The sequence below is a fragment of the Emydura macquarii genome, unplaced genomic scaffold, assembly GCF_026122565.2.
Source record: "Emydura macquarii macquarii isolate MOO-44397 ecotype Brisbane River unplaced genomic scaffold, CSIRO-AGI_Emac_v2 contig_2448, whole genome shotgun sequence".
Classification (NCBI taxonomy): domain Eukaryota; kingdom Metazoa; phylum Chordata; order Testudines; family Chelidae; genus Emydura; species Emydura macquarii.
This window is the reverse complement of record NW_027132585.1, coordinates 3,449,938-3,472,607: the sequence shown is the minus strand read 5'-3', so window position 1 is coordinate 3,472,607 and position 22,670 is coordinate 3,449,938. Positions and strand designations below refer to the sequence as shown.

The following is a 22,670-nucleotide window of genomic DNA, read 5'->3' as shown; positions in this document are numbered from 1 at the left end:
TTGACTCACCCTAAAAGCTTCATGGCAATGAAGACTGGGGAAGGAATGATCCTTTATCCTTTCACCTATGGTCATTTATTTTAACTTGGGCTGCTCACAAGTGAAAATGATTTTGGTGCTGTCATCATTTACTCTATTTAGCCACACTACAAAATTTGGAAACATTCAGGCAAGGGGATAGTGTTATAAGAATTGTTTCCTCCAGTTAGGGATATTAATTCACTTCTGACTCTGCTAGAAGAGAGTGCAAGAGTCCTCTGAGTAATATTCATATTGCTGAGCATTTTCCTTCTCTTCAGTGATGGGTGATTTTTTTTTTTCGTTGATAGCTTGACTTGCTACAGGAGAGGGACTACAAAGTGCTTTGTTATGCCTTATCTTGAGTCTTTTTCACTTTCTATACTGAATGCTTAGTCTGCTTGTTCAGGCTTAAAGACCCTTAGCTTTTGACTTTTCTACTGCATGTTACAATTCCAGAAGGTGTCTGTTGTGTCATAACAAGCCTCTTTCGGTGAGGCAACAGACCAGTTTTCTCTGTTACATTCCCAGGACTGTTTTAAACTGGGCAATATATTAAAACTTTTATTGGAATCCAACAAACAAAACCATAGCTTGCAAAAACCTGGAGAGTCTTCCAGGAACACCAAAGCCTTCTGCAACCACAACCTGCTCACCAGAGCTGTATCCCTCAACCTCTTCAGCAAAGTTCCAACTCTGAAAGGGACAGGATGCTGGAAAATATAACCCTAGCTACCATTCCATCCAGTTCTTATACCAAACATAGTCTACATTTCCACTAATACAAGTGCTACATATAGACCCCTCCATGTACACACACGGAGGGGGGATCTGCACCTAGAGAAGAAGAGAGTTCATCTTCTGTTGTATGCTTGCCCTTGCCTCTCCCTCTGTGGAGACTTTGTGGGGTGCCAAATCTATGGATTTGTAGAGGAGTCAAAGTGGGGAGGGGGGATGAAGGGAACCATCTGGGTTCCTCCAGTCACTTCCACACACAAATCCACAAGGGAAACCAGCAGAGATTAATACACCCTGTGGCCGTACTAACTTAGTCTATTTTCCTCTCCATGTGTAGAACCACAGCTCCTCTAGAGGTACAGCCACACGAAAGTTTAACTTGAGTTGACTGATGCTAATTAATTCTAGCTACCTACACTGTAGGTCTGGACACTCCACAAACATTTGTTTCAAGAGACAAAATGTGGTTTACACCAGGCAAATCAACTTTTGTTCAAAAATCATGGGCTCTTTGGCTGGAAACTTAAAACCATCTAAAGCCTTGAAATGATGGTCTTTAGTAACTATATCATTTTTGCCTGGGGAGAAAGGAACAAGTAATTATTTCTTCACACTCTCTGATTTAACATATACACCCAGGATGAAATTCCAACTCCACTTAAGTCAAATTCCGATTAACTTCAGGAGACCCAGGATTTCAGCATCAGTGTTTAAAAGGCTTTTTGATTATTTTATTAACAGGTTTCTTATTTTTAAGACTTGATTATTTGTGATTAATAGTTTCATGTTATGTAATTTATGCCAAATTTATCAATCAATGATATTCCCATATCTGGCAGCTACAAAATTAAGGTTAGAGATAAGGCATGCATTTTCAACAGTCAGAGCAATTAATCATTAGAACAATTCATCAGGGCATGTGGTAGATTCTACATCACTTTAAATCAAGACTGGATGTCTTTCTAAAATATACGTTCTATCTCACACCAAGATATGGGCTTGATGGAGAAATTTCTGGGTGAAGTACTCTGGTAGTGTCATGTGGGTGGTCAGATCAGATGAACATAATGGCACCTTCTGGTACCTAATATAGAAATCTATGAATAAAAAAACCTGTGCGATTTCTTTGATGGTCAAGTTAACTACTTACTTTCCAAGAGGGCTGTCACTGGCACTTCAAGAGACAAGTGCACCCGTGACTCATCAGTTGGCCACAGTTGGGCTTAAAAGTGATCATTTGGGCCATAAAGGGAGGAGACTGGCAGACAAGAGTTGTCTGAGACCAGTAAAGACAGAGCCTGAGACCTGGAGAGTTAGATCCTGAGAGCATTCAGAGATAGGAAGCAGCAAGGAAGAGCTGGCAGGAATTGCACAGCAGAGTTTGGAAGGAGAGCAGTAACTGAGCTGCTGCTGAGAACTGACCAAAGCTGGGAACTCCTGTGGTCTGGAAGCCTCAGGCAGTGACACCCAGGAAAAGGGAAGACCCAGCTTGATTGAAGAAGATGAGCCTGGAAGCAAGAAGGTTGTTGCAGGAGGATCCTTTGATCAGGGTCTGTGACCAAGAAACCCCTACTTGACAAGGGGCTTACAGGAATGTCCTGGGTCTGGTCTGTCCAGTCTAGCTCACCAAACAATGTTATGTGAAGTCTTAAATGAAAGCTGGAGTCACACTGGTCATTACTATCATTGTGAAAAGTAGGTACTTTGTAAGGAGTTTTGTAGGTACGTACTGAAAATGTGTTCTTAGATTCTGTATCAGAGCACAGCTGGAAAAACAGGTTTTCTAACACACAAAAGAGGTTTATTTACTTGTCTCTGTCGGCTGTTAATTAAGCATTGTAAGCTAATACATTTACATATGGTAAGCAGAGAAATGTGAGGTCAACAGAGAAGCAGCACCCAGGAAAATTTAAGCCATGAATAGTTATTCAATCTGAGTACAGACAATGAACTTTGGGGATATAGGCAGGAGGCAAAAAAGACACCCACTTACCCTGCACCTAGGAAGTAAAGAAGCAGTGCATTTATCATCACAAAAAGAGGATCTCATCCTCACTTGATTGAAAAACTGCAGAGACATTGGGTGAGAGAATCCTTCTTTAGATAGGAGGCTAACCTGTTTAGTTAGTTTCTAAAAACATGTTATAAGTTTGTTTTATATGTAACCATCTGTCTCCAATATTCTTACTCACTATCATGTGAATCTTTGATAATAAACTTGTTTCCACTATAAACATATCTCAGTGCTGTGATATTAAGCTAGGTGCCAAGCCTGAGTTGAATCATACAAGTTGGTATGTATACGGTTCCTTTGGGGACAGCAGGTCTAGTATTTCTGTGAGTGTTCAGTGGATAACGGGCTGAACACTACAGGAGAATGCTTCAAAGGAATCCATGGACTGGAGTGCATCAATTGTTAACCTGTAAGGCAAAGTAAGGGCTGGGAGAGCCCAGAAGAGTGCTTGGGAGGCTAACAGGCTGGTGGTATCAGGGAGCTGACACCCAGTGAAGAACAAGCAAGACTTCCTACACTGGAGGCAGGGTGTAACAAGGTGACTCAGTCCTCAGTACCCAAGCAATGTCAGAGGCCTGGAGGAATGGAACACTGCAGGATGGGAAGACCTGGGGGTGAATTCAAGAGAAGGGCTGCAGGAAGACTGGTCACTCTCAGGCAGGGAAGTTTGGAGAGGAGCCCTAAATCATGGGCAAAAGAAACAGGGAGCAAAGTGCTGCTATTGAGTCTCAGGTGGGTGACTTAGAGGTAATATCCCTGGAGAGAGGAATGGGAAAAACCTGCTGTACCTTTATGTTTATGTAAATTGGAACATGGCTTTGTTACAAGGTTTGGAGGAATTACTGCACAGGTGTAAGTGAATTAATTATGGCCAGAGGTGGGCTTTGTGCTGGATGCTGACTGTCCCTTTCATGGGCAAACAGAAGGGGAAACTGAGACAGATGCTCCTGTCATGCTGCAGCCTGCTGCAGGAAGACACCCTCAGTGGGGATTGCCCTGTCACAAGGGGATATTAGTTTTTTATGTATTCTGTCTAGCAATACTCAGACCAGTGCTTTTTTTTTTTTTTTTTTTTTTCTTGTTGGTTGAAAATTGGCCTGGAATCCATGAATTCCCCTTTTTCATGTTAATTATTTATATTACAGTAGCATGTAGAGACTTCGAACCAAGCCTAGGGCCCCGCTGTTCTAGGCACTGTACAAACACTTAGTAAGAGACAGTCTGTGCCCCAAACAACTTACAGACTAAACAGTCAAGGCAGTAAAAAGATGGGAGAAAGGAAGCATTACTAGCTGCATTTGAGAGAAAAGAAACTGAGGCACAGAGCGATTAAGGCCTAATCCAATGCTCATTGAAGTCCTTCCATTGACTTTTCTGGGCTTTGAATCAGGCTCTAAGGCACCTAAATACCTTTGAGAATCTGGGCCAATCTCCCATTGAAATTAATGGGAGTTAGGCACCTCCTATATACCTTTTTGAAAACATGGGCATCAATAATTTGTTCAAAGTCATAGAGAGTCTGAGGTAAAGCCAGGAATTGTACCAAGATCTCCCAAGTTCCAGCCAAAAGCCTTAACCATAAGACTACGTCTTCTGAGAGACTTCACTGGGTAGCATAAGATGAATTATTCAAATGTTCAGTTTCCCATCTGTAGAATGGGAGTGGTAATATCTAACTCATAAGGCTGTTATGAGGATTCATTAGTTAATGTTTGTACATGACTTAAACATATAAGGAGCCTATATAAATGCTAAGTATTATTAAAAATAGCTAGTATCAATCTGATGCAAGCTCCAGTTAATCTTGAAAGTACCACAGTACATTCTGAATTTAAGATGCTAATTACACCATTCTTTATTTGGAAGGGGGCTGGGAGAAACAGTTCCGATGAGATCCAAAATAGATACTGAACACCTTGTTTATTTTGGCAAAATAATACTTGGCAGTGTCGTTGGAAGATTTCTTTATATACATCCTATTTTTCCCGTAATTTCAATCCATTGCCCTGGTACCCTCCTAAATAATTCTTATTTAGCTTTTGTATTTACATCACTGGACTATTTGTAGATTTTGTCCCCCTTCGGGTCTTTTAATCTTTTTTCATAAATCAGTCCATCAAAGCTCCAAAACACTCTTTGTTGTTGCTTTTTCCTAAATTTCCGCCAACTTGTCTTTTTAGTTACTGAAGTGATCAGAACTGAATGCAACTCATGCATTACAGTGTATAGTCCATTTCCATAAAGGATACCATCAATTAGTTTTCTTTTATCCTAATACCATAAATTATTATGACATTAACATATCACGTTTCAGCTCTAAATCAAATAATAGAAGTCTGGTGGGAGAGGTTGCCACTCCCATCAAAGAGGGGTTAAAGAGCTCTTCTAGGCACAATCAACTCCAACTTGGCACATCTATGAGGCCTATCAAGCCTGGAAAGGAATGGCTCCTTAAAAGGAAGGATCCAAGCCCAGTGCAGGGTGGCACTCTGAAGTAAGCAAGGGTGGCACACAAGTGCCATAGCCCCACACAGCAGGGGCTGCCTTCCAGGAAAGATGCTGAAGAGCTTCTGCCACTGGGCCTCTGGACCAAGCTAGTATAGATGAGCCTGCTGGTGAAGGAGAAGGGAGCTCAGATAAGTGTGTGCCCTGGGCCTTCTGAAGATGGCACATGGGCCATTTTTACTATGTTTTCTTTTTCAGGCCTGGTCTAAACTATAAGGTTTGGTTGACCTAAGTTGACTAGTTTCAACTTAGTTTTGCATGTGTCTACACATGAATTTGTCTCCCACCAACATAAGCATCATGTTATAGTAACACAATACCACCTCCCTGAATGGTGCAGAGGCACTGTCAACCTACTTCTGTCAATGTAGTGGAAGTGTAGACACTGCACAACTTGTGTTGACCCTAACACTTTTCTGGCAGTTGCCCCACAGTGGCCCAATCCCTGTGACACTAGTTGCACCAGTCACAATTTTGAACTACACTGTCCAGGGTCACAGAGACCAGGAGCTGCCCCTTGCTAGCCCCTCACCCCCCTTAAAACTCCTAGAGTTTCTGAAATGCCACTTTCTGAATGCCCACCTTGGCAAAAACACCGACTAGCCCACCATTGTGAACATTTGACCAGACCAGCTCCATGCACACAGAGCTACTGGAGCTGTTCCTGCCTGGAGCAATTACTGTTCTCTCCCATTCTCTCCGCAACTAGGCCATACGCACCATGGCTCACGCTGCAGAGGAGTACTGTAAATGCAAGTCTCATTCTGATGGCTCCATGCTGGAGGGCTAGGATGAGCTCAGCACACATCTCCAGCAACGGGGCCTTTCTCATCTGCAAGTTCTGCAAGTTGCTCATCATCCCAAACCCACATAACAATGCGATCCCACCAGTCAGTGATCATTTCCAGGGCCCAGCAGCAGTGGGGCACTGTGTGCAGCTGTGGTGTGAATGCCTGGAGCAAGCAACCTGGCATTTTTATCTGCTGTGTTCATCCAGTAATGGTCAAACATCTCCTTCTTGCTCCTCAGACAATGGGTGGTAGCAGAATTCAGCAGAAGTTCCTCAGATACAGGTGAATCGTGCATCTTCTCTTGGCAACAGGTATTAGAATTGCACTAGGCTCTGCAGGGTCCGGGCTGCTGCCAGAGAGATGGTGGAGACCGAAAAAGAGCATGGGATTGTGGGAGTTTTAAAAATAGTGCAAAAATTATGGGATGGAACAAACATTAGGGGCTGGAGAAAGTGACATTGAGGGAACTTGGCCCCTTAGTTCCCAGAAATCCCTCAGCGAATAACTAGAATCACACGCAGCACTGCAAAAATGTCCCACCCGGCACTGCACCGGATGGCAGCAAGGGCGGACTGGGATACTTACCTGTGATGCATCATGGCTCAGCCACTCACAGTGAGCACACACACACTGCTGAAACAAACAGCATGAGCCGGAGCAATAGACACACTTCAGCTGCTGTACAGCAATGTAACTTACGGGGAACCAAACTTTAGAGTGTAGACATGGTCTTAGAGCCCAGAGGGCCCAGCCTGGGCCCCTCAGACGGGCCAACTTCTCTACTGATCATGTTCTGTAAACCAACCTGGTTAAAAAGGTACAAATTCCTATGTAGATACACTCAGTTACATGCCTTAAATGGATTTTAGTTTCATTTGACAAGTTACAATCACAAACTAAGCTTATTTAAGCAAGAGTTAAACTGGTTTACGTTCATCTACATTATGGGTTTGGTCTAGTTTTAATAAGAGAAATTTTAAATCAATTTTGTCAATCAGTGCAAGTTTTCTAGCATAAACAAGGCCTTAGACTGCTATGTCTATGTTGACACACATACATAAGTGGCCTGTATATGTGGGAAGGCCCTGATCCAGCTATCACTGAAGTCAAGAAGTCTTTAATTTCAGTGATGCAGTAGCAGGCCTTGAGTGCCCAGCAGATCCTGCTGACTTCAGTGCCTGACACGGTTTACAAATATTGCCTAGGGCTGATAGCCCAACCCCTCCCAGCATTGGAAAAGTCCTTTGCAGTGGCTTTAACTTTGGCTTTAAAATTGTCCTTAGTTTTTGTCAAGAATGTCCATTTAAAATTTTTCAACCAGCTATACTGGTCTGTTCACCTGCTAGGCAGTCAAATGAGGGACACCCCATAATGTTTTTACTCTTTAACTGCTGCTACATATACTCAACCTTAACTCCATTGTAATACAATTTGTTTGTTTGGGGAATACTGGCTACATATACGATAGGAGAAACTGTATGGCAGACGCAGTAAAACAGATCACTATACACACCAGGGGCTGAGTTGTGGATACCAGACTTCCCAACTTTCAAGTGGTTAAAGTGGGACACTGCGCCATTCAGGTCTGGCCCATCTGCTGATGTAGGAGGGGTGGATGGGTCAAACCTGAGTAGCACTGCCACCATACACATTCGGTTGCAATGCCACTTGGTTTGGGGGCCCTCTCAAACAGGAGACCTGGGATAAACCGCCCTGCCTCTGGGTGGTCCTGAATGTGGGAAATATTCTCTTCAACCAGGACAGGCAGGTCGGGGAGTCAAAGGGGGGCAGTCCTGGGATTGTTGGCAGCTCTGGGACAGTGGTATTGTGAATAGGGACTGAAACTTTGAATTTCTCGACTTCCATGTGTTTAAACTCCCAACAATACAGAATTATTTGGGGGAAGGGGTTACAGCACATATATATATTCACATACCTACCTATAGAGACTGTATTTTCTCTCTTATTTATATACCAAGTGTATGCTTTATAAACCTTAGCGTTTTGCAGTGCTTCACTGTAATCTGTTTCATTCAGTAGTTACTCTCACTCAGTAAATGCACAACAGCCCCGCTGTTCTAAATATAGGTTGCCAGGTAAATTGTAGCATAAGCTCATTTGAATGCAGAACCCTGTGTAAAAGTGATAAGAAGCCAAATGCTCCTAGGAAACAGCATAAATGAAATATGGCATGCAGCAAGGGAGATATTTATAGAAACAAAATATCAGCATTTTCCACACATTTACACAAAGCAATTTCAGTCCTTTCATTGGGGGGGAAAAAAAGAAAAAGCACTGGCACTCACTTATCCTTTTCCCTGCAGTCACATATTTTGCCCAGAAAGCAATGACAATGTGGAAAACCTCCCGGTCATTGCAGATTAAAGATCAATGGCTACATAAAATAGAGGCTGTCGTATTTTTACTCCTAACATGTCTTGGTAATAAAAATGTTGTTTTATTAAATGAGGTGAAAATCTTGCTGAGAGATAGGTTTATCTTCCTGGACCTTACACTCAGCACTCAGAGCAAAAGTCTTCTAAGAAAGGAAAAATTATATCTGCATTTGAGTTAGTTGGGCCTCTGGATTAATTAGCTAATGTTTGGAAAGTGCTACATCGGGGTTTATTTATTTGAAAACGACACTGCTCCCTCTCCCCTCACACACTTGTAAGAGAAATGGTATTAACTAGGGGCTCTATTGTGGAATTTAAAACCCTGAGTCCATTTTCTGTGAGTGTTCTCTGCCCTAGCAGCAGGCGCCACATGAATTCTTGCTAAATGCATTCTGGCCAACTGCGCCAAAATGCTTCTGCAGTGCATGCCAGAGCAGGAACCATGAGCCCTCTTAAAAGGATTAAATGTTTGCTTTCCCCTTGTGCTAGGACTACTGCACTGGCTGGGGAAGAAGGGGCTGAGGGTAGAGATCCAGCCCCTTTAGACTGTTTAGTATAGCTACTGGCTCTATACACCACCTGTCTTTGGGTAGATCTACACTTAGAGTGGTGTGAAGAGCACAGACTCTGAACACCCAGCTAGCAAGGGCATGAAGAGCAGTGTAGACGGTGAGGCACAGTTTAGGCCATGTTGAGGCTATGACGTTTTGCTGACACAAGTTATGTCGGCATACTTGGCTCTTTGCCTCGGTGTTGCATGCACTCACCCGAAGAGTTTATGTCAATGCACAGGGCAGTGCACCATGGGTTGGTATCCCTTCAGCACACTGTCTTTTGGTTAGTTTTGGCAGTGCATTGTGGGGCAGAAATGAGTCACACCCGGATGACTGGGAACAAGGGGACAACTTCCCATAATGCAATGATCTCCATCCCATAATATTATTTCTAGCCCATAATTTTCACACCTATTTTCAATTTCCCACAAACCCACATGGGACATGTCACTGTCTGCCATCTCTCAGAGATGCATGGAGTCTGCACAGCGCTGCACGACTGTCATGAGCATTGCAAGGATAGGATGCACGATCCTCCGGTATTGGCAGAGCCACAAGAACCACCGCAGGGAATAGGATGATTCCTTGGAGGAGAGATTGCTGTGGGACATAGTGCGAACCAATTCCTGGTGGTTGGTGGCGTTCACAGAGCAGCTGCCGATGGTGAAGCACTGCTTCTGAGTCTGAGAAACAAGCACAGACAGGTGGGAGAGCAACGTAATGCAGGTTTGGGATAACGAGCAATGGCTGAAGAACTTTTGAATGCGCAAGGCCACGTTCCTGGATGTGTGTGCAACCTCGCCCCAGCCCTCCAGTGCAGGGACACCGAACAAGAGAAGCAAGTGGCGACCACATTCTGGACACTTGCAGCACTGGAGTGCTACCAGTCAGTAGAAAGTCATTTTGAAGTTGCAAAATCCACTGTGGGCACCGTAGTCATGCAAGTGTGCATGGCCCTTAACTGTCTCCTACTACACAGGCCTGTGACCCTCGGCAATATGCAGGATGTAGTGGATGGCTTTGCAGCTATGGGGTTCCTAAACTGCAGGGGAGCAATAGATGGCACAAACACACATCCCTATTTAGGCACAAGTCCCCCTTGCCACAGAGTACACCAACAGAAAAGCCTACTTTTCCATGGTTATGCAAGCTCTGGTGGATCACTGAGGATGCTTCACTGACATCAGCGTTGGCTTCTTTAAGAACACAGGACTGTTCAGAAAGCTACAAACAGGGGCCTACTTTCCCAACTGACCATTGCCGCTGGTGATGTTGAAATGTTGAGCCTGGGGGATCTTGCCTTCCCCTTACTCCCTTGGCTCAGGAAGCCGTACACAAGCCAAAGAGAGATTCAGCTACAGGCTCAGCCTCATAAATCCTCCCATCCCTTCTCCCCTAAAGTGTTAAACAGGACATGCTCATTGGCACTTTTGCTTCAGCGTGTTTGATCACAGCACAGCTAACGGCACCAGCCAGGGTGAGTTTGACCTACCTGTGCTGAGGGAAACCGGGAGGTAATTGCTGGGATGCATGAAACTGAGTATAGACACGGACTGAATTTTGGCAACATTTTCCACAGGTGGTGGCTTTAGCTGATATCTCACTCCTGAGGATAACAAAGGCAGAGAGAGCACGGCTGCTACTGCTATCCCAAAGTCACCTGCGCCTATACGCCACCAGTTGTTTAAGGCAATGTTGCCTGCCAAAGTTATTGCTGAATGGCGTGTGAAAGTCTCCTTCCATGAAGGAAGAAATAAGGCTGCAATCCCTAGAAATCTTCGGGGTAGAATTGCTGCTGGTCCCTGTCATACTCCTTTTCCTTCACGCCCTGCACAATCTGCTCATCGATAACATTTCTACAGCTGGTTCGGAGCTGTGCCTGCACAGACTCTTCTCTGTCCAGGCCCAGGAGATCCAATATTTCCTGTCTACTCCAGGCAGGAGTGCATCTGGAGCACGTAGCCAACATGATGAACTTGGCAGTTGTACATACAGGGGAGAGCTGCTAGGTATGCTCGCTCAGCTGGACAATCAGGAACAGCCATTTCAAAAATGCGCAGAGGTTATAAGGGGGAGGGGAAGTTCCAGTCTCCGTGACCCCTGGGCAGTGGAGTTCACAAATGTGACCAGAGTAGTCAGTGTCAGGCATTGTGGGACAGCAGCTGGAGGACTGTTAGGGTCAACATAGGTAATGCAGTGTCCACACTCATGCTGCGTTGACCTACATACATCTATCGTGGCTCAGTGCTGCTCGGGGAGATGGTGTTACTATGTCAGCGTAAGAGGGTGCTTACGCTGGTGGGAGAAAACTACGTTTTCTAGTGTGCACAACTAAGTCGACACAAGGTGGCTTATGTCAACCTAACTTTGTAGTGTAGACCAGGCCTTAAGATAGCAGAGTGCCCTACATACCTGCACGATAGGGTATATACCATACATACCCAAGCAGTGCCCCCCAATGTACACTAAAAATAGCAGTGGAGAGTCCCACTGCTGACGCTTTCCCTGCCACAGTGAAAGCCTTTGGCAGTGGGGAAAGGCTTTGGCAGGAGGACAGCAGCAAGGAAAGGCTTTGGCAACTGCATTGAGGTGGAAGTCCTATAATGACTATGCCACTGTGATCTGAATATCTGGGGATCACTCGGACCAATGGGGGGAGGGGGAGTTCTCTTATCACCTGCCGTGTAATTTTGGATGCCTCCCTGCTATGCTGCTATGGCTCAGAGCCCTGATACTGGTAGCCAGCCCACAAGCATCTAGTCTTACCCTGGCTCTCACAGCCCTGTTTCTTCTTACAGGGTGACCCCAACAGTCCTTCTGGTCCTGAGTATCCCCAAATCTGTCTACCCCAAGTTCTTAATGACCAGACACTCAGACTTTTCTCCTGTAGTTCATCACCCCTGAAGGAGTGAAAACAGCCCAGTTACCAGTTCACTTTGAGGGAGATACTCTTCACAGTTTGCCCAACAGATTTGTTTGGGATAACAAACAAAAAGTGTAACAGAAAAATCATGGATTCAAAGTGAAATAGTAAGGACAAAAACACATATATGCTACACAGCCAATAAACAAAAACACAACTTCAGGCTTTACACTTCTATATATACTAATTCCCTTTTCTAGTATAAATTACCTATTGCCTCCCCTGTTTGCTAGAACCTTTCCCTGCAGACCCTTCTCCCTCCCTCCTTCCCCCGCCCCACTGGCCAGAGCCATACACTACAGTGAGTGTGGAGGCTGCCTGCCTTTCACTGAGGCATGTAGCTCCATGTACCCTACATGCCGTCACAAGCGTAGCAAGGTCTTTGTGTGCTAGGATCACAAGGACAGAGCATGGTGACCCTGCGCAAGAGAGTGGGAGCTCCTTGTGCCTCCCCAGTACAGAGCTAGTTACAATTTAGCCTTTACTGTTTGGCAGAAATAGCAAACCATATCCCATATCATGGGGTGTTGACTTTGAAACACAATGGTGATGTTTTTAAGGCTCTGATTATTTGGTTATGCGCACCCTTGACCTTATTCAGGTGAGTGGTTCCATTTATTTCAATGGGACTATTCACATGCGTATCACTGAGCAGTTGCCTAAGCATTTACAGGATTGGGGCATAAATATTGCCACTATTAACTATTTCACTGCTGTTCAAAGCATGGATACATTATGGCAATCTACTCCAGGTACTGCAAATGGTATTTCGTCTTGCCATCATGAGTAGGTGAAGGTTGGGATACAACATTCTTTTCCACTCTGACCTTTGGACTTAAACAGTTTGCTACCCACAAAACGTTTTTGCTCTGAGAATACAGGGAGAATGACAAGTAAGAACCCAAGAATCAATTTAGTCATTTATTGCTCCTTTATTATAAGAGAATTTTAATAGAAAGCTCTGGTAATAGGAAAAACAAGGCAAAAATATTGTAGTTGATCTTTAACAACCTAACATAGCTTGAAAACATAAACCAAAGAAAAAAATGAAAACAACTAAATCAACAAATAGCAAAGACAAAAAATGTGTGTGGTATCACAACTGAGTCAAGATGCTTTAAATACTTTAATGCTTTAAATGGAATCTAAGTCCTTGTCTATGCTAGAAAACTGCACGGGTTTAACTAAGCTGCTGCAATTAAACTTGTTCAAATCACTGTTTTGACTTTGTCATCATTAGAGTACTTAACTACCTACCAGCTATCTAAAGGTTAAATAGGGTAACAAACAGGTTCCTGGTTAGTGCTCAGTAGGTGTAGATGACTTACAAAGTATAAAAGACAGTTCAAACCACCAGTCAACTCTTTAACAATACAATAAATGCTGTATGGCAGGAGTCACCAGATGGCTGTTACAAATAGTTTTACAAGTTCTTTAAGTTACCATTTAAGCATTACTCAGTCCTTGAATAATGCTGCATTGTTGTTAATTTTATGAGGTATTTCCTTTTCTAGGAAGCATTGCCAGAAGCATGAGAATTTGCTCACTGCCTAAATATCTCTAACTAGAGTCAGAGCTGCTACCTGGAAACTGGATATTAGTATTTTGTCTGAGATTCCTGAAAAAGGGTATTTACTGTATGCTGTTTAACCACCCCTGTTCCAGGACTGGATTATATAGTGTAAAATAAAGAAGTTGCACCAAAAAGATACCCAGACTGCACATAATTGATTTCTCCTTGAACAAGAAAGTTAACTGCAGGACCCTAACATCTGCTACTGCTTGGCAACAATACGTAAAACTCTTTAAGTAAACGCAGCTAAATAGATTAAAGAGAAAATAAGTGATCAAGTTATAAAAGCCTCTAGGCCTTATCCTGACACTGCTGTAAATTAGTAGCACTTCCACTGAAACCACTATACTACTGTAAAACCTGTGGGAGACAAAAATTAGACCCTCTATATCTGGATCAGGACCTCAGTCTTCACCCACAAAATCATGATCTAAAGCTCACTGAAGTTAATGAAAGGCTTTAGGCCTTATCTACACTAGAGAGTGTTGTCAACAAAAGTTATAGTGATGATCAAAAAGCGCTATAATTAAAACGCTTACGCCTATACACACAGCACTCGTGTCACTGAAGCACGTCCACAGTTAGAGCTCTAGCACTGACAATGAGACCAGTGCACTCTGGGTAGCTATCCCACTGTGCAACTCGCCATCTTGTGCCACTAGGAGTTGTGGGAAGGTGGAAAGGATCACAGTGTATCAGAGGTGCAGGCTCAACATCCCATTATGCAGTGATTTCTGTCCCATCATTCCATGGGTTTCCTACTGTGTTTCGTGGCATTTTTCAATGGCCCCAGTTTCCTGTGTACCCACCATCTCTATCTGAAAGGATGGATCCTGCACTGCTCTCCACTGTTGTCGTCAGTGTTCTGAACACATCGCGGCTGGTCGCACAATATATCACGAGCTCCCACTCGGAACAGGAATCCAAGATGCCTAACCTGCTGCGTGCCATGCAAACAACGCTGGATTACTGTTTGCATTCACGGAGCACCTGCACACAGTGCATGGCTGCTTTTGGGCACGTGAAACAAGCAGTGGCTGCAGAACTTTCGAATGCGCAAAGCCACCTTCATGGAACTCTGTGTAGAGCTCGTGCCTACCCTGCGATGGAAGGACACCAGAATGAGAGCTGCCCTCTGGTGGAGAAGTGCATGGTGATCGCCGTGTGGAAGCTGGCAACTCCAGATTGCTATCACTCAGTCACTAATCAGTTTGGAGTCAGGAAGTCCACCGTTGGCTCTGTGTTATTGCAAGTGTGTAGGGCCATTAAATCACAATCTGCTATGAAGGACTGTGAGTCTTGGAAATGTGAGTGAAATAGTGGATGGCTTCAGTGATGGGATTCCGTAACTGTGGCGGGGTGATAGATGGCACACATATTCCAATTTTGATCCCAGTCCATCTTGCAACAGAGTACATCAATAAAAAGAGGTACTTTTCCAAGGTACTGGTGGCACTTGTGGATCACTGTGGGCATTTCATTGACATCAGCATGGGTTGATCAGGGAAGGTGCATGGTGCACGCATCTTCAGGAACACTGGCCTGTACAGAAAGCTGCACGCAGGGACTTTCTTTCCAGACCAAAAGATTCCAAGGGGGAGTGTTGAAATGTCCATAGTGATCCTGGGAGACCCAGCCTACCCCTTACTGACATGCCTCATGAAACCTTATATAGGCAACCTGTATAGCAGCAAGGAGCATTTCAATACAGGTTGAGCATGTGCCAAATGGCGGCGGGGGAAGGATTGTAGTGTGTATACCACCACTGTTTTGGTGCAAAAAGCTGATTTTGGTCAACAAAAGTCTGTAGTGTAGACCAGCCCTTATATCAGGCTCTTAAAACCCAAAGTGGCGTAGGGGGACTGATCTCCCAGCCAAAAGGGATTTAGTGTTTTCAATTCATGCATCTTTTTCCTCATGTCAGATTTCTCTCTCTCTCATTAGGTATCTTGACTACATGTTATCACCCATAAATCACAGAAATGAGATAAAGAAAACCATTCTATGAAAAAGGCTTTTACACAATAAGTTAACTTAACTTACCTTGAGTTCAATGAGTTACAATTTGTGTTTTATTGTTGTATCTTTCAATTAAAGAAAAAGACAGTAGGGAAGTAACCCTAATAATTATCACTACAAGGAATATAGGCTGAACTAAAAACCCTACACAAAATATCTGGTACAATTTGAAGATTGTGCAATAGAAGGCCAAGACGGGGCTGTGATGACTGATGAATTATTACTCCCCCCTGGTCTTGAGTCTTTTAATAAGGGCTGAGTACGAAAGCTTAAATCCTGGAAAAATAGAGGATTTACTTATCCAGTTAAAGCTCCATTATGAAATGAACCATAGTGAAAATATGCTAAGTGGTAAATCTACTGCTTTCTCCTAGGGAGTGCTGACTCTTTCTGTACTGGAAGAAAGAAGTGAAGCTCAGCAGGGCTCTTTCAAATGCTCTAATATACATATGTATCCCCAGTGTTACAGCTACAGAAGAACTAAGTATATAGACCTCATCAGTGGAGACATGGCTCATCAACTTCCATTCTTATGATGTAGTCACTTACACTTCATGACAACTCCACAGGTCCCCAGAACAACTGTATCTGCAACATTGACATTAGCTGAAAAAATACAGCACCAAATGCTCCTCATCTACTCAGGAGTAATTCCATGGATTTCAGCTGAGTAACTGATTTACCCAGTGTGACTGGAAGAATAATTCGTCCTACAATATCTGCTAGCTGCAGTGGCATGTCACACTGAACTAGGGAGTCAATGAAAACATGGAATCAATCAACTTGAATTTTGGACCCAATGAATTCCAAGAGTATTCCTGTTTACGTCAAAAGACTGTAGCCAGCAGTTATTCTACATCTTAGCATCATTTTGCCTTCCCTAGAGTTGCTATATTCTGTGTAGCTTCATTTCTTTACATTTCCCCTTTGCTTTTCACAATAAAAAAAATGTTATTTTTGTGAAGATAATTTGGAGTGAGTAATTATATTAGCGCAAGTACACAACCTTGTTAGAACAAGGGAAACACCATTAAGGAATGAGGAGTTTGACCAGGAACAACAGAACCTGGCTAGAGTTTGCAACCGAAGTCATGGGCATGGGAATCTCATTCCCAAAAGGTTTTGCCAGGATGCTAGCTGCAGCCAATTGGAGAAAAGGGAAAGCCCAATGACCAAGAGGCAAGGCCACTGTGCGGACCTGAAGGTGACCATAGCAAAGGAGTTCCAAAAGTGGCTCTACCAACATTGATAGCATGGGTTGGAAGGGGGCATCTTATCATGCAAAGTAAAGTTGAACGAAGATCCTCCTAAATGATCACTTGTTGGAGGAGAGAAGGGAGTATGTTATACTGAATTTAATAAATGTTAGCACAATTTATTGGTGAAGATGTAGAATGGAAAATGTTGTTTGTTTATTCCTAAGTAAGCCTATGAAGAGAGAGGAGAGCAGTACTGCTCCTATGATGTGTTAATAGTTACAAGATAAAATGTGTGTGTCACACCCCTTGATATCTCAAGACTGTGGGTTCCACTTCAGGGCAGACGGTTCAATAACAGTGAAGTTAACCCAGTGCCAGTTGTGGCTTTAACTCCTTAGACATACCAGTTAACTGCATGGCTTATTACCTCACTAGGCTTTTGCCAGCCTCAAGACAGAGTTTAAACAGTCCCCTTGAAAACCCCAGTACATCTTGACACCAAATGAACCTCAGTGATGTTGGGCCCGTTTACTGTAATGTCATAGAAAATCCAAGTTCCTCTGGTCCAAAGGGACCAGACACATATCACTGGTCAGTTCCTTCTTAGATCTCCCTCTTGTACCCAATCACGCAATGCTCAGTCCAATCCTGTAATAAACGTATGTAGGCTTTATTAATTGAATGAAAATGAAGCAAGAGATATTTGCACAATGCTAAGAATACTAAAGACACAGTCAGAATAAGGTTATCTTATAAAATTTCTGTTCAACATAATAAGATCTTATAGGTTCAGCTTCTGAGGCTTATCCCAGATCTGGCATCTAGAAGTCCTTTACCTAGAAGACAAAGTCCTTGCCTCTTAAGATCTAGTCTGGTAAAAAAAAATCTTGTTCTCTTCCACCAGGCAGCTTTTATCATTAACCCTGCCATGTGACCATTCTAACTCCAGAGCTCACAGGGGTCTAGGGGAAGGTCCATGTGGTAATTCTTTGGTGAAGTCATCCTGTGTGATTCCTCCCTGGATGGACGTTTCACCTTCTCCACTGTCCTATAAGCTGGTTATAACTGCTGTGTTGAGAACTGAGGCATTTCCTCTAGACGCGTTGCTACAGTCATCCATTCACTGGCATTTAGGAAAGTCCAAACACTTCGCATTTTACCACAGTTTTAACAATTTAATAATATTCTACCAGCATTAAGCCTGACAGACTCCTTTGATGCATAGGCCTAGAGTTTGCCTAAGTCCCCAAAGTCACAGGTTTGTAAAGATGGGATTCTCTGTTTGCACTCTATGTCTGATGTATTTTGGATTGATTTTGAATAAGACACACAGCACTGGGAAAATATGTAGATTTGAATATAACAGGCAAAGACCCAGTTTTAGATCTGCTCCTGCTCCTACTGACTTGAATTAGAGCAAGAGAAAGCAGACAGAGATGAAGAATGCTACTCCTATATTCATTTTGCTAATGGGTTTACAAAGAACATGCATGCTTAAGCATCACAATGTAAACAACAAAACAAAAAAAAATGTATAATACAAAGACTTATGCATCCTTCACAAAGTTGACTCAATCGGTCAAAATGTAAATTGCCTTTGGTATTTGCCCACCATAAGTAACCGTTTAACCTGTGAGACTGTCCTACATTTATCAACCACCTCTTCAGGAAAAGCCTAGGAGTACAGATGTCTAGCACTCCTGAGAGGTTTTTAGATTAAGGTTTTATAAATGATAGATGATAAATGATGCAATGCTCCTGAGGGTCATTTAAAAAGAAGTAGACGAGGCTTGTTTGTATTTACAGCTCTATGTGCTTACTTACTATCATTAATAATAATAAACCTTTATTACAGCAGTGCTTGCGGACCAACCAAGAACAAGGCACCATTGTTGTAGTCACTGTACAAGCACAGAGTAATAGATGGCCTCTGCCCCGAAGAGCTTACACACTAAATATCTTACTTGTTCATTTGACTTTGTGTTATTTTTTTGTAAGACTTTTGAGAGGAAAATGAAATTCCTTCTAAAGAACAATACTTATGGAATCCCAGCAAGAATTTAAGAGGATTGTTGGAAAATATTGTTAGGGTTGTAATTAAGGCCTAAAATTAAAGTGTTCCATCTTTGCTTCACTTGCACTGCCTCCTCTTTGCTTGACAAATTGCACTCAGAGTGCTCAGACTGAATTGCAGTTCAAACAAGTGTTAATTTTAGTATAAAAGCCTGTGTAAAGAGGCTTTAATTAATGTCTATTAGAAGCCATAGTCCTCAACCAAAATGGTGCTGAGCACCTGCAGCTCCCTTTGGCTTTAGCAGAAGACTCCTTGAGGGTGCTAAACACTTCTTAGGGTTAGCCCATATTTCTGCAAACCCTATTATTACATACACAGCCATCAGTGCTTTATCTCATACCTTTGTTATCTTTCTTTCATCTAAAAACTAGTTAAATAAAGGGCACAAGCAATAGTGAACAATTCTGTTGGGACTTGCTTGTTCATGATCTGCCAGTGGAAGTAATCAATATTCTACTTATGTTACACTCCATTTATGATCACAACTTTGCCTGAAATGCAGAGTGCATATTTTACGTCTCTCTATAGTATGCATGTATATTGTTTACAAGTCTTGGAAGAAAGGTTGGCCTTAATTGGAGGTTTCTTCATGTTTGATGTCTTTTTTTTTGTTTTGTTATTTCTGTATGCCTTAGAAAATGTCAGGACTGCAGGGTGCTAGTTTAAAAGTTCTTCTCTGTTATGAGTATGTTTCAAAGTGAAATCTAAGAGAAAATCTTTGGGTGTGGTTGGAACCAGTATGGTTTAAATGGTCTGATTTTGTGGCATTAGTTTTACTAAAACCCATTCAAACTAAGCATAAATTGTTAGTAACTGCTTATTTTATTTCTCCAGAAGCATTTCTCAGGGAATGTCCTCTCTTCAAGTTGTATGTCTTCTGTTGCTTAAATCTTTGCAGTGAAATTGAAAGTGGAGCTCAGTGTGCTCTATACTGAAAGGGAAATCAACACCAATACATTAGGAAACAGATTACTCTCCAATTGGGAGTATATATGTAGAGGATACTGCTGTTCTTGACTCTCTAACCTGTTAAACCTGGAAAAGAAAGATCTACTATGAGATACAGCCAAATAGAAAATGAATGAGCTGGGTGAGTTCTGATTCAATGGTAGTATTGGAAACATTCATTATCAAAATGTTATTTCCAATAGGCTACATCTTGAGAAAGGAAGGATTCGTTTGAAGAATTTATATAAACTAACAATCACTCTGAGTTATTTGGCTAACTTTATAGGAGCTGGATGAGCATTGCTAAGACCAAAGAGTTAAATGTGGGGCTGCATGGTAAAGAAGGGGTCATTCAAATAATATTGCAGACATTCTTTAGGTTTGTATGAGAAGTGCCTAATGGCAGTGCTGGAAACAGACATCCTCTGCTGTGCCTATCCAGAGAACAGGTAGCTGTAGGGTTAATGGCAGTGTAGTATTACCCACGACGTTCATCAATGCATCTCCCTCCTGAGCTGGAGGAAATTCACAAGTTTATGCACTTTCCATTGTCCATTATGTCCTGGGCCTACACTGAGATTGCCAAAGGGGCTAGTTAGTCTACTCTAAAGCATGAGATTGGGAGCCAGGAACTCCTGAATTTTACTCCCATCTCTGCCACACTCTGGCCTTTGGCTTTGTACTTATAAATCCTCTTGCAAACATTATTTAGTTCTGCCTCACAGCACTCCATGAAGTAGGTAAATATAATTACCCTAATTTTAGAAATGCAGAAACTGAGAGGTTAAATCATTTGTCCAAGGTCACACAGCAAGTAAGTACCGCACCAGCATAGCAATCAAGTGTCCTGACCCCCACACTTATGCCTAACCACAGTGTTACCTCAGGCACATCACAAACTTTTTGGGCCAGAACCTCAGCTGGTGTAAATTGACTTTAATGGAGCGAGGCCAATTTACACCAGCTGGGGATCTGGCCCTTTGTAGCTCAGTTCCCCCCCATAGGACATACTTAGCCACTTCACAGCAGTGCTGAGGGAAATGATGATCCAAAACCAGTTCCCTGAAGTCCACCAGCAAGTGCTCCATGGACTAACAATGATCCACTGACCACAGTTCGAGATCTGTGCCGCTAGACAAACATGCAGGAGGGGACTCACACGCACCATACAAATGGACAGACTCCTTCCATATAAGGTTAGATATTCACAAATGCAAATTTTCAAGCAAAAAAATTGCTTCCGTTTTTTTGCATGTGTAAATGCAAAAGAAGTCCATTTTCCTGAAATGCTGTAAAACCAAAAAAAATTTATGGGGCTTCAAGGTCACATGAACTAAAATGGCAGAATGTTTCAGACATTTTTTGTAAAAGCATTTTGTGGGTCAATTTTGCCCATTTCGGATTCAAACATTGGGAGTTTACTTGGCCTTTCAGAAAGACTTCGGAAAAAGCCACTCATGGTCACTAGCAACTTTATCAAAATTTGAACCAGGGGCCTGACTGTCACCCTGACACACTGAGTTTCTCCCCACCCCCACCAAACATTGATTATACTGTTATGTTTTCTACCTAGATATGTATATGGCCCTTGGTCCAGATCAATCAATGGAAGTTAGGAGCCTTAATACCTTTGTGTATCTAGGCCCTTGTCACTAAAGAATCTGATACACAACTACGTACTTTAAGTCCAAATGGCTCTTCATATAGATTAAGGCAAAACAAGAAAAAGCAAATGTAAACACTTCAGAGAGTGTTGTCTACACTAAGGCTTTTGACAGAAAATTCCCACTCTTGCTAACAGCTAAATCAGTATTAGCGATTCTGGGAGCCCTCATGTAATGGCTCTCCTAATCCATGCCACTTACCACAGTGTCATTTAAACCCACCCAGAGCAAGTCTAACCAATACAGCGCTGATAAAAGCTGCTGTCACAGAAGCCTTGCTAATTTAGAATGCCCAGCATTGCTAAACGCTGGTGCAGCTGGCTCATGAGAGAGCATAGCACGTCTCTTCTGATACTGAATACACCTGAACTGAACACAAAATGACAGCTGCCTCCAGCCGACTCTTAGAAATGTAAAGCTGTAGCATGCAGAAAAACAAAATGATACGTTCCACAGCAACAATTCTGCACAGACTACAGTTACAAAAACAAAATGTAGTGTATGAGAGCAACCTACTAAATTAAAAAAAAAGGAGAGAGAGGCGCTGGGAGGATGAGAAAATTTCCCTTCAAAAAATAAGTTGTACTTCCCAATGTGTTTAGTCCAGGAGCACATTTATTGTGCATATGCTACTGTTATCCATCTTGCTCAGAGAACTGTATAGATCAGTGCTATGCTGTCATTTTGACTAAGAGACGGACATTGCTGCAACAGAGTGACAGCTGAAAACCTGCATGACGACTGATTCCAGTAGCGTCTTACTCCATTTCAGCTAATGAGAAACCTGTGCTCTCATAATACTACAGTTCATTCCACTTTTATTGAAGTGCTGACTTCTAATTGGCTGTTTAATGTTCTTTTTTTTTTTTAAATCAGGAAATACGGATCAGCATTTCAGCAAGCTGATATCCAGGCAATATTTGTCACAAAGAGAAACGAAGAGTTGCTTACTCTCAACACACATGCTGGAGAGGAGTAAAATTAATGATCTTATCAGGTAAAACAGGTGCTGTGGTCACATTATCAAGGTCGCTAGCACTGAAAATACTCTGAAAACTTAACAGTGGTATGTTTCCAGCAAGGTGCTGGAGTGTTGTAGAGATAATGCGCTCAGCTTCCTGGGGAAAAGAATGCGATATGTTTTACAAAAACATCTTAATGGCAGAGCATGGTGGACAGGGAGAAGGATGTTTAATCTACTTATCCTTTGGACTAAAATGTAAAAAATGGGTCCAATTCCTCACCTCCTTGCCC

The 22,670-nt window shown here is 42.7% G+C and overlaps 1 protein-coding gene across 1 annotated transcript in view; it reads right to left on the bottom strand.

Moving 5' to 3' along the window:
* Positions 1 to 17,252: 17,252 nt before the first annotated feature.
* Positions 17,253 to 22,670, bottom strand: part of SEPSECS (Sep (O-phosphoserine) tRNA:Sec (selenocysteine) tRNA synthase) — a 61,732-nt gene continuing 56,314 nt past the window's right edge. Inside the window, exon 11 of the mRNA XM_067562563.1 lies at positions 17,253 to 17,378. Within this exon, the coding sequence (XP_067418664.1) occupies positions 17,357 to 17,378 (22 nt within the window). The 3' untranslated portion in view covers positions 17,253 to 17,356. The remainder of the gene's footprint in view (positions 17,379 to 22,670) is intronic.